The 17974-nt window shown below is 23.8% G+C and overlaps 1 protein-coding gene across 1 annotated transcript in view; it reads left to right on the top strand.

Moving 5' to 3' along the window:
• LOC114126320 (dynein beta chain, ciliary) overlaps window positions 1-17974 on the top strand; it is a 70964-nt gene that overhangs the window by 12615 nt on the left and 40375 nt on the right. Inside the window, exons 22-31 of the mRNA XM_050205551.1 lie at window positions 97-319; window positions 399-565; window positions 691-856; window positions 954-1077; window positions 1364-1512; window positions 1583-1612; window positions 2326-2571; window positions 4868-5092; window positions 5166-5392; window positions 6524-6665. Coding sequence (XP_050061508.1) covers window positions 97-319; window positions 399-565; window positions 691-856; window positions 954-1077; window positions 1364-1512; window positions 1583-1612; window positions 2326-2571; window positions 4868-5092; window positions 5166-5392; window positions 6524-6665 — 1699 coding nt within the window. The remainder of the gene's footprint in view (window positions 1-96; window positions 320-398; window positions 566-690; window positions 857-953; window positions 1078-1363; window positions 1513-1582; window positions 1613-2325; window positions 2572-4867; window positions 5093-5165; window positions 5393-6523; window positions 6666-17974) is intronic.

Here is a 17974-nt window from a genome sequence, read left to right as displayed (position 1 = left end):
AAATTAGTCAGATATCTTAAATATTCTTTTAATCGTTATTTATAGTTTTGATTTAAAAGTTTAATTATTTTATATTTTAAAATTTTTAATTTTTAGTCTATTTGATTTGGCTAAGTTTATTCAAGACGCGGATGGTGGTTTAATGCAACCTGTGATAGAGGGAGATTATGAGGTTCTCGTCAGTGTTATGGGTTATTTGTACAATGTAAAAGAAAGACAATCTACAACGGACGAAATGTTTCAACCCCTCACAGATACAATACAACTGTTGAAATATTATGACATGGAACTATCAGAAGAAGTTAACGTTTTATTACAGGTTTAAAATCAATTAATATTTTATAATTTATACATAAATAAAAATAATTTACTATAATGGCGATATTAATTTATTTTAGGAGCTTCCTGAACTTTGGAATAACACTTGTAAATTAGCGATTAATACCAAACAACAAGTAGCTCCTTTGCAAGCAATTGAAGTCAATAATATACGAAACAGAATATCGCATTTTGATAGTAGAATTAACTTTTTTAGAGAAATTTTCAAAAAAGCTAACATTTTTAGGTAAAAATAAATAAATTATCTATACATGATCTACCTATATTATATTGATAATGCATAAATTATCGTATTTATTAAGTTCATTAAAATGATTGACTAAATTTAGTTTTAATTTAATAAAAATTTAGGTACGATTGTCCTTATCCATATTTTGTGTTGAATGACGCCAATACTAAGATAATAGATTTCGAAATGAATATGGCTCAAATACAAGAATCCGCGTCACTTTTTGAAGTTAACGTTCCGGAATTTAAGTTACTTAAACAATGCAGAAAAGAATTAAAATTATTAAAAGTTCGTAAAGTGATTCTAATATAAATTATAATTGTGTAGTTTGAATATAAAATCAGTATTATACTCAATGAATGTGGTTAAAAATAAATTATTCCAGCAACTTTGGGATTATGTTCATTTAGTTCATTCGTGCATAAACGATTGGAAAACTACTCCTTGGCGTAAGGTGGATGTTGAAAACATGGATATAGAATGTAAAAAGTTTGCGAAGGAAATTAGAGGTTGGTATTTCATTACAAATTATTAATTAATCTCTTTACTTGTTCATTATAAATTGTAAGGTAAGTATGCATAACAAATGTATAAATAAAAGTTAAAGAACTATATTATCTTTATTATAGTTATATTTTATATTATCGTATATAATTGAAATATATTTGTATATGTCATACTCATAATATTATATTATTAGAGAAAACATATATTTTATAAACAATTGTATTAAATTATAACTTGGGTTTGTAAAATTGTAAAGTCCACCATTTATTTATTCGTGACATACTATAGCGTTGGACAAAGAGATGCGATCATGGGATACCTATACGTGTTTAGAAGCTACAGTGAAGAATATGGTAACGTCTCTGAGGGCTGTAGGTGAACTACAAAACCCGGCGATCCGCGAACGTCATTGGAAACAACTCATGGGCTCTACAAAAGTAAGATATTGTTAATTTTTATCGTTTGAAATCCCTAATTGAACAAATCAATACAAAAACATGTTTACAGACTTTAGCCGATTTACCTGAAGCGTATGATGTGAGTAAACAATCGAAACACGATGTGTTTGTGCGTTGCTTGTTGTAATTGTATTTGTCTTTTGTGTGTGTTGTATGCATTGTGAATCGTCCTATTATTTGCGTATTGCCTTGGAATAACTTATGGGCTATATATATATATAAAAATTAAATTATAATGTAAAAAAAATCAAGTTTAAAGTATTTGTAGCATACCTATTAACTAAATGATAGTAAAACAATTATAATAAGTAAAATTAAACATTAATTAAATACATTTTATACAACGAACGTAGAATATTATTCATGTTTTTTTTTGGCATTTTGAATGTATATATTCTAAAAAAATTATAAACATTTACGTACCGTTTCAGTATAGGAAATAAAAATAAATAATAAACAATTGAATTTAACAAAAGTTTTGTAGATAAAATATAGTTAAAGATTTAGTATTTAGTAAAAATATTGTGTTCGACTACAAATTTTTAAAACACAAAAAATAGTTGAAAATGTGTCTTGCGTTAAAACACACAGTTTATTTGCCTAAACATCATAAATTACATATTAATTTATACCTCTTAAAATTAATTTAAATTTATCGACACTATTATACTTTAATATATTGTGTATATTTTAATTAATAGGGAAATGTAATTGTAGTTGACAACTTGAAAATGCAAATGAATAAAATATAATTATAAAGAATTTATTTAAATTAAATGATTTAAATTTTAGGTTAAGTTTGTTATGGATCAAGGTACAACCTTAGCTGAGTTATTAGCATTAAACTTGCACGAATGTGAAGACGATGTAAAGACTATAGTTGATAAAGCTGTAAAAGAAATGTCTATGGAAAAAATGTTGCGAGAGCTTCAAACAACTTGGGCCGCTATGGAATTTTATCAAGAAACTCACAGCCGTACAGGATGCAGTTTGTTAAGAGCAAGTGAAAAGCTAATTGAAACACTTGAAGAAAATCAAGTGAGTTACCTATTAAAAGTGTACTAAAAAATTTATTTTATGTCTCTTACTTATTTCTTTAACAAAAAATTACAAAGTAATGTTTTGTAGCGTTACAATTTTCTATTTTTCTAGGGAACCGATTTTTTTTTTTTAATTGTAAACTGTTAGTATACACTATATATTGTAATTTAAGCTAGTAATTTCTGAGCTATTAAACTTAAATATGTAGGTACTAGTAGCTTAGAAGATATTGGGTTATTGACTTTAAAATTACTGTAATTAATATTATTATAATGATTAATAACAAATATTTGAACACCTATGTCCTATATTAATACTAATATTATATTTATTAATATTTAAAGTAATTATTAAATCAGTCTTTCATGATTTATTTGAACTACACTAGTGTTATTGTTGAAAATGAATATGAGATCTACTATAAATAATATGTTTCCTTTATTACTATCTGTTTAAATACTTTTTTTATTAGAATTTAAACCTATTTTTTTTTTAAATTTGAATCGGTTAACAATTTTCATTTGGATCTAACATAACTTAATTGTGTAGTTTTTTTGATTACTTAAAATTTATCGTTTACTCGTTCTAATTTAAAATTATTACGAAAGTTATATTTATAGTTGTATTTGATTTTTAATGTAGTTAAACTAGTTTTCTTTCATTTATTCTATTCTATTATTTAATATAGGTACAAGTGTAAATCTATGATTTTTAATTTCTGGTAATGAAATTAAAAAATATTTAGTTAAGTTTATTTATTAGCTAATACAATTATTTAGGTAATTTATTTGTTTAATTCGACTTTATGTAATCATTACGCATTCATTTAAACAATAAATTTGAACGGAGTCGTATTAAAAAGCCAGTGACTTATGTAGTCTACGTAATTGCCATTTTTTTTCGATGCATCGTGGCCATTTTGAAATATATCACCTTAATTCCGCACAAGAGGTTTTTTTTTATAAATAATAAATGGAATAATAATAAAATTTATTTTCAATTCCATATTTCATTATAAATATCAAACAAGTTTTAAATGAATTGATGTTGGATATTTTTTCAATGTTGCGAGATAATAGGTCATGGTATAATTCAAGTGTTATACTGTCGTAAAACGACTAATGATAAGGCCATTAAACTGGGGTCTTTGGAACTTGGTCTGTAGTTTGTTGCAGTTGTCCTTTTATTTGTTATTAAAAGTGAAATCAAGACGTATAAAAACATAATATTGAAAACCCATAAAATACATTGTTATAATAAATTAGTAATTAATGAAAAAAAATAATAAATAGTATTATTACTTCGTTCTCCTTAGTCGTAAGTCCATAAGTACAGATTATTTTACCATGAATGCTTTCTATACTGATGTTTCATGTAGTTTGGCTGCATCTTAGTACATTTATTTATTTTCAACTCCAATACGCACAAGTCAATGTTTGATTTTTAAAATAAATTTAAATTTCCTATCTAATGCATGTCTATGAAGTTGGCTCTCCAACTCTAAAATGATGCCAATATTTTGCAAATTAATTGCAAATGCAAATTAGTTTTTAGAATTTTCAAATCAATTGTTTTGACAATAAGATCAGGGGGAAGGGAATTCACGAACATCACGTTACTTAAATTACAAAACTACAAATATTAATACACTTTTCTAATTACCTATACGAATAATACAATACTTAAAATTAGTTATAACTTTATAAGCACATTTTAAAATAGATATTATTATATATCATATTATATAATATTATATATGTCAATAAATGTAAATTGATACCTAATGATGATAAAACAATTTTGTGTACATGAAGATACAATTATTATCAATATAATATATAGGTATGCAATAAAAAAATTGAATTATCATATCAAACATAAATAATCATTATATTATTTATAGTCTGTTATTACTTTTATTGTCTTTTCATAATGTATAAATATATACATAATGATAACAAATTCAAATTATCCATAACATATAATATTATTAAATGTTATGATAAAATATTTGGATATATAATTAAATTAAAAAAAACTTATTTTATACTTTATATAATATACATAATTGGTAGTTATCGAGATTTTGTATTGAAAATAAATATGAACTAATAGTTTTTATTATATTATTTTATTTCATTATTAATTAATATTATTTCCCATTTTGATAGATTTCAATGTTGACGTATGCTAATAGATACATTATATTATTATGTATAATATTCATTTATGTTAGTGATATAATTGTTATTAAATTATTGATTGGTTTTTGTTTATTTATATTATGTTAAAGGTACAATTACAAAATTTAATGACTTCAAAGTTTGTGGCATTTTTCTTAGAAGAAGTTTCTAGTTGGCAACAAAAATTAAGTATAGCTGATCAAGTAATAAATTCGTGGTTCGAGGTGCAACGAACGTGGATGCATTTAGAATCAATATTCATGAGTTCTGATGATATTCGCAAACAATTACCAGAAGATTCAGAGAGATTTTTCCGTATTGACTCTGAATTTAAAGTAATTTTATCTGTTGATTTTTTTAGATATTATTGAATTTGAATTAAAACAGTTTTCATTCAAATATTTTCAGGAACTTATGGCGAATATGTCTAAAACACCCAAAGTGATAGAAGCTACAAATAAACCCGGATTAATAAAACATTTGGATGATCTACATGGCCATTTAACTTTATGTGAAAAAGCTCTGGCAGAATATTTAGAAACAAAGCGTTTAGCGTTTCCTAGATTTTATTTTGTTTCTGCTGCTGATCTTTTAGACATTTTGTCTAATGGAAATAATCCAGATTTAGTCGTCAGGTAAATCAAACAAAACCCTTAACATAATCATATCCTATATTAATATGCTTTTTAAATCATTACATGATTATAAATAATCATTGTTAATACTTAATACCTGTAGTGATAAGATGTATTAATTTGTGTTGGTAATTATCTTAAAAGCTACTTACTAACAATTAGTTTTTAAATGTATTAACTAAGCAAATATACCAAGTATCATGTATCTGATTTTATTTCTAAATGAATATATATATATATATACATATACGAGTATATTGCCATATTGATCGATTTATATTAAACCAACATATTTAAACACTTTGTACACTTTCAATGATATAAATCCATAATATTATTTATATTATGTTATTTTATTATAATATGATGTTGTATACATTTTTTTATTCATAATTTTATTAAAAGCGCAATAAAAATTTTAACTATCTCAAAATGGTCAAAATTGAAACAATTTATTACTTAATAATATTAAAAATTACGCTAAAATTTCATGTGTTGTTTTTGCGTTAGCACTGCTAACATTATACGTTTATATAATTATATTAATAGGTAGATTAAATATATAATATTCGTTTATAATAGTGATAAATTACAATTTAGTATTCTTTAATAGTTACTCTATTATAATATAAACAATTGACGTATTATTGTATTAATAGGTATATTATAAAATAAGTGAAATTAGGTTTTTACATTTATTTCATCACTCAATAAAATAATAATGAAACTATTTCAAAGTCATTAAGAATGAATGCATAAGTAATGATGAGTGTATGAAACTGTGAATAAAATGTATAAGGTGTATACTGTATATTAATAAAAATAAGTTGTTATAAATACAATTTATATTTTGACTGGTGGTAAATTATATACTACTTAATGAAATACAAAAATTGGGTCGTTGTAATTTTTTGTTTTTTTTTTTAAATCTATGCTTTTAAAATACATCTTAAAAACTGTTTTTCGATGCAACTTCTCCAATTCTCTCATAGTAAAACTACTAAATTGCAGCAATTTAATTATTAACAAATCAAATTACATACCTACTATTTAAAATGTAAATGCTTTCTACAAATTAGGAAAAAAATATGTATACTTATTATCATTAAATTATATAATTTAATATTTCAGGCATATGATAAAATTATTTGACTCAATAGCATCACTTGAATTTATCGACTCGAAAACAACTGAAAAGAAAGTAGCTGCAGGAATGCACGCCAAGGACGGCGAATACGTAAAATTTAACGAAAACTGTGATTGTAGTGGGCCAGTGAGTAGTGTTGTAATTACATTATGTAGTATAGAAAAATACTTTTATTAGAATTTTAGTGTTGTTTATTTTAAAATAATATGTTTCCCATTCAACAAAATTATTAAATTTATATATATGCTATATATATGTAGACATATAATTATTTAGAAGCTACCTACACATTTTTTTTTTTAATTTTAAGGTATACGCACCTATTTGTACTAATTTTACAGAGTATAATATGTTAGTTCATTAAATAATAAATTAATAGTAGGTGTAGTAGTTAAAGTTAGTTTCAACTGTATCTTGTTGTTGTGTACTTATTATTCTAATGGATATATTATGTATATTAAAATTGGTTTTAATACAAAAATTCATTGCAAACGAAAAATGATTTTGAGTGATGGAGATGTTGTTTATATTTAAGGATAGTGCACTTATGTTATACCATGTTTTTATTATTACCTAGTAGCATTTTCATAATTCGATAGGTTGAACTATACAAAGTCATACCAACGTTAACATGGGTTCTTGGTGTAAATCACTGAAAATTATATTTTTTACCTTTAAAATTTCCTAACCTTCTCCCATCGTATATTTTTTAAGTTCTGAACCAAAAAATTACCAATTAGACTCGATTCACAACTAAAAATACTCTTTAAGTTGAACTAGTTGAAAATTATAGAATTTTAACTTGTCTAAAAGATGATTACTGCTACAAAAAAAGGGCGGTCTAATATAGGTAACGCTCTGCTGTTCAGTAGATATTGAGTGGACCTCGGACATAGAGTAGGTCACTATAATGGATGCGTTCATTTTGAATGCAATGATAGGTAACATTGTATACGAAAAACGATTCTGAACGGACATGATTTTTCAACCTAGGATGTATATTTTAAATTAGGTGGTGAAAAGGGTGGTATATGTTTTAATGATCTGAATACCCTAATATTAAATCTTGTACGAAAAATGCAAATTTAAACAATTGGTGTTTGTTTCAAGTCTCTGCGACTAGTAATTTTTAACTATAATAAAAATCTAAAATTATTTTACTTGTCTGTAAATAACTCAAAAAAAGAATATTTTGAAAATTTAACCGTGTTTAGACAACTTAAATACAAACATTTTGTGAAAATTTCAGGTATTTACAATGATTTGTCCTTATGTTGCCCAAAATAGTATAAAAAATTCGACTTGTCGAAAATTGATATAGCGTAAAATTCTAGTTTTTCAGTCCCTTTTTTTGTGGTTTTTTCTGACGCTTTTGAAAATTGCCGAAAACTCCTTACTTTTTACCTTCATAATGCATTAAGGATATTTAATTTGTTACCTGAAATTTTAAATTGAAGCATTATTTCGAAAAGTTATTGTGTACACAGACATAAAAAAAAACAAATAATTATAAAATCAACACATTTATTACACTCCGTTCAGAATCTAAAACAAACATAAAAAAGCGGGTAAGTGGGTACTACCCTGCTGTACATTAGATACCGTGTGAATCACTATTATATATTATAGGAATGTTAAAAAAACGATTCTGAACGAAGATGATTTGTTAGCCTAGGATATAATTTCCAGTGGTTGGTAAAAAAAGGCGGTTTATGTTTTAATGGCTTGAATACGCCAAAATTTAAGTTCTTTTATAATTATTGTAACCTAAACTTAGGGAAAATCTTGTATTAAATTTTTAACTCTTAGTTACTTATACAAACATTCTTATGAATTATACCTACAAGCTGTAAAATAATTTGCAAATATAGATGATTTTGACGATTTTTTTTCAACATTTGAACTCCAAATGCTAATAAAAAAAAATTGTGCCTATATATTTTTAGAATTTTTTTTAAAAAAAAAATTCTTAGAAAAATTTAAAATTTCAGTTATCTATAAATAGGTTAAAAAAAGTCAAAATATTTTGAAAATCAAATCATGTAAAGAAATTGCCAATCTAAATAACTGGAGAAATTTTCGAGTATCTACAACTTAAACATTTTGAATAATAACAAAATATTATATTTAAAATCGTTTGAGGATAAATCGTTGTCGTTACGCTATTTAGTAAAAATTTACAATTCTAACGCACTTAAAATTTTTCCTATAATGATGGGTCAAGTTTTCTTTATAGCTACTTGTAGGAAAACTTATGGAAAAATTAGTGTTGTATTTTCAATCCTTAGTTATTAACATAAAAAATGTTATGATTTTTTAACTACAAAATTACTTGCAAATTTTCGTGATCATGACATATTTCGTAAAATTTTGAACTAAAAACTCTTATAAAATAAAATTGTGACTAACGATTTTTTTCAACTACAATAAGAGCAACTCATAAGGAATCTTGTATTAAATTTTCAAGTTCTTTTGGCCATCTGAAATTTTTTTATCGACACTTCAAAAAAAAATTCTTAGAAAAATAGAAAATTTTAGTGGTCTATAAATAGCTCAAAAAAAGTCAAAATATTTTGTAAATTTACAATTTTGTATAATAACGATAATATAAACATGTGGTGGTGAAAATTTCAAATATTTACAGTGATTAGTTTTTGAGTTATTACCATTTAAAAAAATCGATTTGGTCAAAAACTGGTTTTGAGTAAAAATTCCTGTTTTTCCGTCACTTTTTTTTTATTTTTCTCGATTTTTTTGAAAACTGTTGGAAAATGTTTATTTTTGACCTTTATAATGCACAAAGGATATTCACTTTGTTATCGGAAAGTTTGAAATTCAAGCATTATTTCGACTAATTATGCTGTACACAGACACAAAAAAAAAAAACCACACATCATTGTAAAATCAATACATTCATCACTTCGTTGAGAATCTAAAAAAAACACATTAAAGTAAAACAAATATAAACATGTACCTATATTCATTGTTTCGATCAGAATCTCGTATGCTTTCATAAATGAATAATTATTTTTCAAATAAATAATTATCACAATATTATAGATTTCTATTTCTATTTACGATTCTATTTTTGAAAATAATGACGTTTTACTATGGAAAAATATTTATTTGTAACAATTTCAATATTGTAAATTTTGTGATTTACTATTTTATCATTTACTGACTTGAAGTATGGTTATCTGAATATTTTTGTTTCAAGGTTAAAATCGATAAACATTTTAAATTTTGGTGCATACTCATTATACCCATTGGCCATTGTTCGTCTAAATACTGTTTATATAGTTGGTCACAAAGTATTTTTGATTAGTACTAAACATTATTAAAATTATTTTTTGTTAAAATACTTAAGTATATTATATTATTATAATGGAATAATGGACATGTATTTCATTTAATTTGTGTGTAATCTTATCTACTATCAAGTAGATGATTAATAAAAGCTAATTAGTAACTATTATTTACACGAATATTATAGGAATGGCTAATGACTCACATGTTATGTATACGGTTATTGCTGTTGAAATTTGAAACGCATCGCAACGGGTAGGTACATCATCTACCTATAATATTATTTAATTGAATCGAAGATAACACTAAAATTGTCATAAAACGAGAATACTTAATTTTAACGTAATTTTTTAACACTAAACTAAATATACTTACCATTTATTTATCCGTCTATATGTGGATCGAATGAATATAAAACATAAATAACAAAAAACATAAAAAAACATAAAATATATTTCTCAATCAAATATAATATATTATTTAGTATATGTACGTAAAAAATGAATAAATGTTTTATTAGTTAGTATTTTTTGTGTAGGTAGTTTTATAATATAAAATGTAATACACTTACAACTATACAAAGTATTATACTTCATATGTTGCATCAATTTAGTAATTTATTGTTTAGTTTTTATTTTTTATAATAAATGATAAAAATGTGATGAAAATATTGACCCGATATTTTACTTTGATGAATAATATGCTTTAACGTTTTATTATTGTTTTTGTAGACTTATTTAAAATAAAATTATCCATTTAATAAATTAATTAGTTTCATATTATTTTTTTTAATTTGCATAATATGAAATTTTGATCTTAAAATAATAATTTTAGTTTTTATTACTCGCTTTTTTTTTTTTTTTTTTTAAAAAAAATCAAATATAAAAATAATTTTCTATAAAGTATAAGTAATTAAAATTAAATTTCGTTTCCATGCTATTTTGATTTTGTGATATTTTTTTATTTTAATATTAATATATTATACGATTAATATTTTATGATCCACTTCCATAGTGATGTACCGACTATGACAAAATCATATTATTATTACTTTAACAAATATTATGTAATATTTATATTTTACTGTACATGAGATCTAAATTTCGGGCTGTGCAAAACTATCTCAAGTTTGTACTTTACAAGCATTCCAGTCAATCACACTCCTTATGAAAACTTCTACACTGTAATAGAAGTAGATATCAAACTACACACTCCATGCAGACTTTAAAATTTTAAGAGTTAACCAATTAGCCACCGAACAATATCATTTACTCAAAGTTGTAACTTTTAAACTATACAAATCCATATTTTGTAAAACACATTATGTGTAATGTATATTGTATATTTTATTTTCAAATATAGTTATAATGTAATATAAACGTCTGTAATAGGAGATACCTACATTAAACTTTTCAGAATTTAAAATTTAATAATCTTCATTACATTTTCAAAAACTAAAATACCCTAAAAAGCCAATAAGAAGAGAACCCAGATAATATCTTTACTTCTAAGTTTGATAATAGGTCAATCCTCTCTAGTGTTTAAGTTAACAACTTAAAATTGGAACTGTTGTCTGTAGAACCTATGTATTTGTATGTATTATATATGTTAAAAAGACAGAGATAACACATACGGGTATAATGTCCTCTTCCAATATTATATTGTCGTATATATATGTGATTGCCTAAGCGTGATATTTAAAATTTAGTGTAGCTTTGCCTCGAGATGTTAACCTTCAAATAGATTTCAAGGTAACCGCGAACTCTACATTCGACGTTAGTCATACCTTATACATAGGTTACCTATAAGTATACTTACCTACCTACTATATTATATTCATCAAAATTGATACGGAAACAGCTATGGTTCTATAATACAACAATATAATAGGTACTATAACTATGATATGTCTATATTCAAATAATAATGTAGGTATAATTTAAATTCTCTTCCTCGTATTGTTTACAAGATCATTTTTAAATTTGAGGCTCTGTCGTAATATTAATGTTCAATTTATCGTTACAGTTTTAGTAGCATAAAAATTGTAACCTAAAATAACCTAAAATATAGGTATACCAATTTATAAATTGTATTGGTTATATATCTCACGAGAGAATAGTTTAGATAATAGTTTTAAGTTTCTAAACTTTATAAGAACATCTTATATTTCTGTTGAGTCCGTCCGTTAGTTACCGCTATATATAGTTACAATATTGTTGATATAAAGATATTGATTTATTGCCTATGTAGTTACTGCATGTCTTTTTATAAAATTATTAACGATGACTGTTTGTATTTAGATAGCATAACAATTCTATTCAAAGTAATTATCAAAAAATAATAAACCAAAATATGAACATATTCAAATTCTTATTAAATTGTAGATATTATTTGAAATTATTGTTTATTGCAGTATATTAAAATATGTTTAAAAACTAAGAATTTAATCACTCTCGTAGAGTGAGTTTTACTAATTTGTTTATTATTTTTAAAACATTTTAAATTTCATAGTGAATATTTAAAAAATGAGCTATATCAAAAAACATATTATGAAATATATTAATTAGTGTTATGGCTTATGGATTGTCTCTATTCAAAATTGGTTTTGACGTTTTTGTATTCAATGATAGGTCCTCGTAAATTGCATGGAATTCAAATTTAATAAATGTACATTACACTATTATAGAGACTTATTTAATGAAGAGATACAATCAACGTCTACTTTATAGGAAGGTGGTTGCTTACTTTTTTATTTAAATTCTGAGTTGAATAATGAATGTATTAATTTTATAATATGTTTTTTTTCTATTCATCACCATCTTTTGGAGCAATAAAACTATTTAAATTTTCTACTTTGAAAGTGGTTTTAGGTAGCAATTTTTTATGTTAAGACTTTAAGAGAGATACAAATAGATACTGTTTTTATGTTAACGATTATGATTAGTTTAGGGTATAACGTGTGTGTTATTGGATTCCCAAGTTGTCACCCATCCGGTAATTAGAAACGGAGTTTAACATTAGCATAGTTAAGTAATTGGTGCTTCTAAATAATACTTTTTTTCATAGACATTTGAAGTTCAAGTTTGGACGAAATTAGGTACATATATAAACTATAATTATGAATAAATAAGTTCATTATTTTACTATGATTAAAAATGTTATTTGTGGGGAATACAATTTTGAATATATTAATTAATTTTATTATAACTACACTATGATATTTTCAAAATATGTTGATTAATTTTAAGGTACTTTCTATTTATACCATGTTCATAGTGTTTTACGGTAGGTGGTATTTGTTCAAATAATAAATGATGTTAATAAACCAATTGGTTTCAAAATATTAAATCTTTTTACTTCCTAAATACCACACGCTGTCATTCCAATGAAGATTTTTAATTTCTATTGAAATATATCATTCTTATATTTAGTTCATGGTCATTTCACAGCTTAAAGTATAAAAAAAATCATTTTTTTTTTAACCGACCAGTTCCAAATAGTTTAGATATAACAATTAATATTATATGGATTTTTTATTATTATTATTATTATTATTTTTTTTTTTTTGAATATGTATTGCATAATATTATTTTTATACGAAAATAAAATAAGTAGAACGGTACGTATTTACCTACAAAAAGTAGCTGTCTACTAAATTTGTTCATATTGATAGGTTATATTTTAATAATCAATATTTAAATATTTGAAACATGACTTGGAAAATAGCTAAAATTATATACAATATAATATTATACAATATTTTTTGTGGTTATTGCTTACCATGGTCAGTTATATACGTAAATTCGAATTTGGTCAAAAAATCTCATTTCCGTGTATACTAAATTGATTTATGTACTTCTTATGTTATTTAATCTATGATTTTTATGTTAAACTAATGATCTCTAATAGAGGGGCATTTCTTAAACTTCGTAAAATACCAAATATCATTTATGAAATAAATTAAGGTTTGCTTGATGTCTAACCTATAAACTACATAACATTTTACTTAATTCGATAGTGAATGTGTTAATTTAATACATTTATTGTTTTTGTATATTGCATTCTGTCTAATTAAAGATTGAAGTAAATACTTACAGAAATTCCAACAGAAACCAGAAAATGTATTATTCAACCAAGAAATAAAGGTCATCTTTCAAAAAAATAGGACAAATCGACAATAGATTTAATTTAACAGTTACAATAAATTATTATTTGTTGATAATTATTTTAATGACACTGAGATTTTCAAGGCAATAGATTATAAATTTATATAAATTTTGAAAACACAATAAGTTATGGTCGACAAAATCACAATGATAATTAAGTCTTCCTTTGGCACTCTATTAGTCATTAGCCCAATGTTAAATTAAAATCGAAAAATCAATATAATATTCAAATGATTGTTTTTTTGATATACCTTTTATCCGAAAAAATGATGAAATAAGCGGTTATTGGGATGTATTAGTTATAATTTTTTTCTGTTTTTGTTATATACATTTATGAAAGAATACACTATATCTAAACAATAATGTTTTACAGTTATAAAGAGTATACTCTTTATATGGACCAGTTTATTACTTGAATCATAATCTATAGTCTATAGGTACTCTATATGTAGAACTTTAGGTAATAACTTATATGTATAGATTTTTACAACTTTTCTTTACGTATAAATGTTTATTATTATATTGCGATACTAAAAAGTGTGTTTAAAAATAAAACTATTCAAGTAAGAAATAAAAATAGTATTGTAAAGTTAATGATTTATTTTGCTTGTGATATAATTTAATTGTATTGTTAAATCGATTTGTTACTTTTAACTTATCTCATTTATTATTTATCTGTTATATATATTATATTATTTATATTGTGGAGTATGAAGCAGAGAGATTCTTTGAAATTAAGTTTTAATTAATTAAATCTTATGCGTTGAAATAATATTGATTAGTATTTTTTTACTTAAAGAAATGTAGTATAATGTATCAACATCTTAAATTTTATTAGGGGGAAGCTCTATCATTTCAAAGTTCCTTAATTTTGTTTTATTGATATCTCAGTACAAGTGATGAAACGGGATGCAAATTTCTGTACAAACTATGCATTAAAATTTAATCAAATCCAATTTTCAAATTTTGTTAATGTTAAATTTGAATCTATGCATAATATTTTCTGCATATCATAATTTTTTTTTTTCAATACTTGTAATTAGTTATAATTTTAATTGCAAATGTTCATAGATGATAGATATATTTCGAATATTTTTAGTGTAGTAATAAGTGGTACTTAAAATTTTTACTATAAATATTTAAAGTAATCTATAAATGATAGACGAATCAGCATTTAACTAACATTATGTAACTATACAATCGTTGTGTAACTAATACGATAATAATATATAGCCTAATAACCTTTATATTTTAAAGTCACGCAGTCACGTCAGCTTTTTTAACTTAACTCGCATTGAGATATCGTTAAATTTGAAATAGAATATCAATATTAAGTACCTAACTATAGGGCTATCGGCTCTTGCTACATAGAAATTAGAAAAATTTTAAATATATATTTAATATAATGTTAAAATTAAATTATAATATTTAATATATATTATATCTATATACCTACTTATATAGTTATATTGCGCGTATAATAAATGAAAACGATTAATGTGATTATTAATAAAAACGACTATTTAATAATTAAATTATTATTTTTACGCGTGAATTTTTTTAGGCTTAGTATACGGATGTCATATTTTTTATTTGTTCAATCAAATTATTTTTGTTTCCTCTATAGATAATATCGATGCACTCATAAACACACTCATGTATTTGCCGTATTTTTTTTAATTTTTTTTTTTAGCTGAGTATTTCGAATACATATATGAACATAATAATCGAATACAACATATGTGATTTAGAAAAAAACATTATCTATGTATATTTAAATACGTACTGATAATATATTTACGGAAACGCATATTATATAAGTACATAATATACATTCGTAACTCGTAAATATAATAACAACGATAATATAAGTACCTGGTGTTTTAATATTATTTTTTTTTTATAATTTAATATAATACATATGATTTATGCAAGTTAAATTTTAGTTAAAACGAGTTAACTACGGTTTTTGTGTAATGTAGGTATTGTAAATAATAACGACGAGGTTGAAAAATTGTTCACAGTATAAGAAAATGCGAATAGGTATTAAATTGAAGAATCATATAAAATTATAATAAACAATGACTTTGATAATATAGTGTACTATAGTATTATTTGTGTATTGTTTACTACTCAATATGTTAATATTTAACATAATATATAATAAATAGAGCAAGGACTTTCATGCACTAAAAAATCATCAAGTATGAATTTAAAAATATGCCCTTATATGCATCAAAAACTTAAAAATATGCAGTTAAATATGACCTCAAAAAAATTAATACACTAAAATTTTTTAGCTCTAAAAATTATATTTTTTCATTAACTCTCATAATTTTTAACTAAATTTCATATCACTTTATTGTAATATGATCTACAGATTCGAAATTAAGATAAAATGAGTTTCTTTTGTCTTTATGAGAAATTTTAAAGAAACAGTTAAATATAATAATTTGGGTCCTTGATCGTGAAAAATATTCACTGAAGTACACAATTTTCAAAAAACCTTCAAAATATGTACTAAAAACTTTGAGCTTTTGGTCACAAACATTGTGAAATGTATTGTGTACTTACTCTGTATACGAATAAGTTAACTAGAAAAATTATAAGAATGCATGAAAGTTCTTGTTCTAAATTAATAAGTAGTAACTATGAACAATGCACAAATAAGATCGAGTACTAATAGTAGATATTATTAAGGTATTACATTAGTACGACACAGTGCTCTTCCTCTCAAACTTACAACAAATAATATCCATGTGAAACTCATGAGGTTATTATCAGGGCTTAGTTCAGGGCCTAGAATCCTAAAAATTAGCATATAATACGAATTCTATAAAGCGTAGGATACCGACACCTATCGGCTATACCAAATAGCATTATTAAAATATAAGAATATTCCTTTTATGTGTGAGTCAATTAATTATATATTCTATATTTTTGCATTGTTTTAAATAAGCTCCCTTATTATGCAATTGACATCCTCGTACACTGATTTTTATTTTGGTATGAATATTTTAATTAATATTTGTGTATAATTCTATATAAATAGGAATTTTAAGACATAATATAAATAGTTTAAGATATGTATTTCACATTCAATAAATATTCCTTTATTAATCATAGTATTATTTTGGCCAATTTCTATAAATTATAATACTACAGATTTAATAGAATATGAATATTGAATATAAATCTAACAATAGTAAAGTACATCATTGTTATTTGAATATTTAATACAATAAAACGTATGGATACTGATTTTTATTATGTATACAAATATATTTATATTTATTGTGCCATAAAATAATGCATGAATACAAAATATACAGTCATTATATTTTTATAGCTACAAATATTAAAATATACTATTACAAATTATCTAAAAGGAAAGATAAGTTTCATTGTTTTTTTAAAAAAATATATATTAACTAACCAATTCCATGAATTTGAATTGATTTGAATAAACAATTTTCCTCTGCCGGTTTTTTTGCTATCAATAAGACGTTTGAATTATAATTACCTATATAATATTTTAAAGTCGTATTATACTAACATAACATTAAAATAAGATCATCTATGAACTATTAACAATTGAATTTTTTATAATTATTGGTCATTTTAGTTACAATTTAATGTCTGTTTAAAAACCCATATTATATTAGATAGATGAATAATTACTTAGAAAGTTCTCCGTTTAACTACGGACCTGTGACCTAAACGGAAACGGCAACCAATAAAACGCATAGTGTTGTGATTCTAGTTTTACTCTTCCTTAGTAATACGATACACAGCACTACACAACTTACAATACTGGTTCCGACTAAAATATTGGTTTATAATATTTACATTTAAGGATTCTAAAATCATCTTCGATTCTCATCAAAGTTTATAAGGCAACAATTTAACAGTAAACAGTTATGCCCGCGAGCTATTATAATATAATATTATTATTTATTATAA

The sequence above is a fragment of the Aphis gossypii genome, chromosome X (genome assembly GCF_020184175.1).
Source record: "Aphis gossypii isolate Hap1 chromosome X, ASM2018417v2, whole genome shotgun sequence".
Classification (NCBI taxonomy): Eukaryota; Metazoa; Arthropoda; class Insecta; order Hemiptera; family Aphididae; genus Aphis; species Aphis gossypii.
Note: the sequence above shows the minus strand (reverse complement) of the source record. Positions and strands in the feature narration are given on the sequence as shown.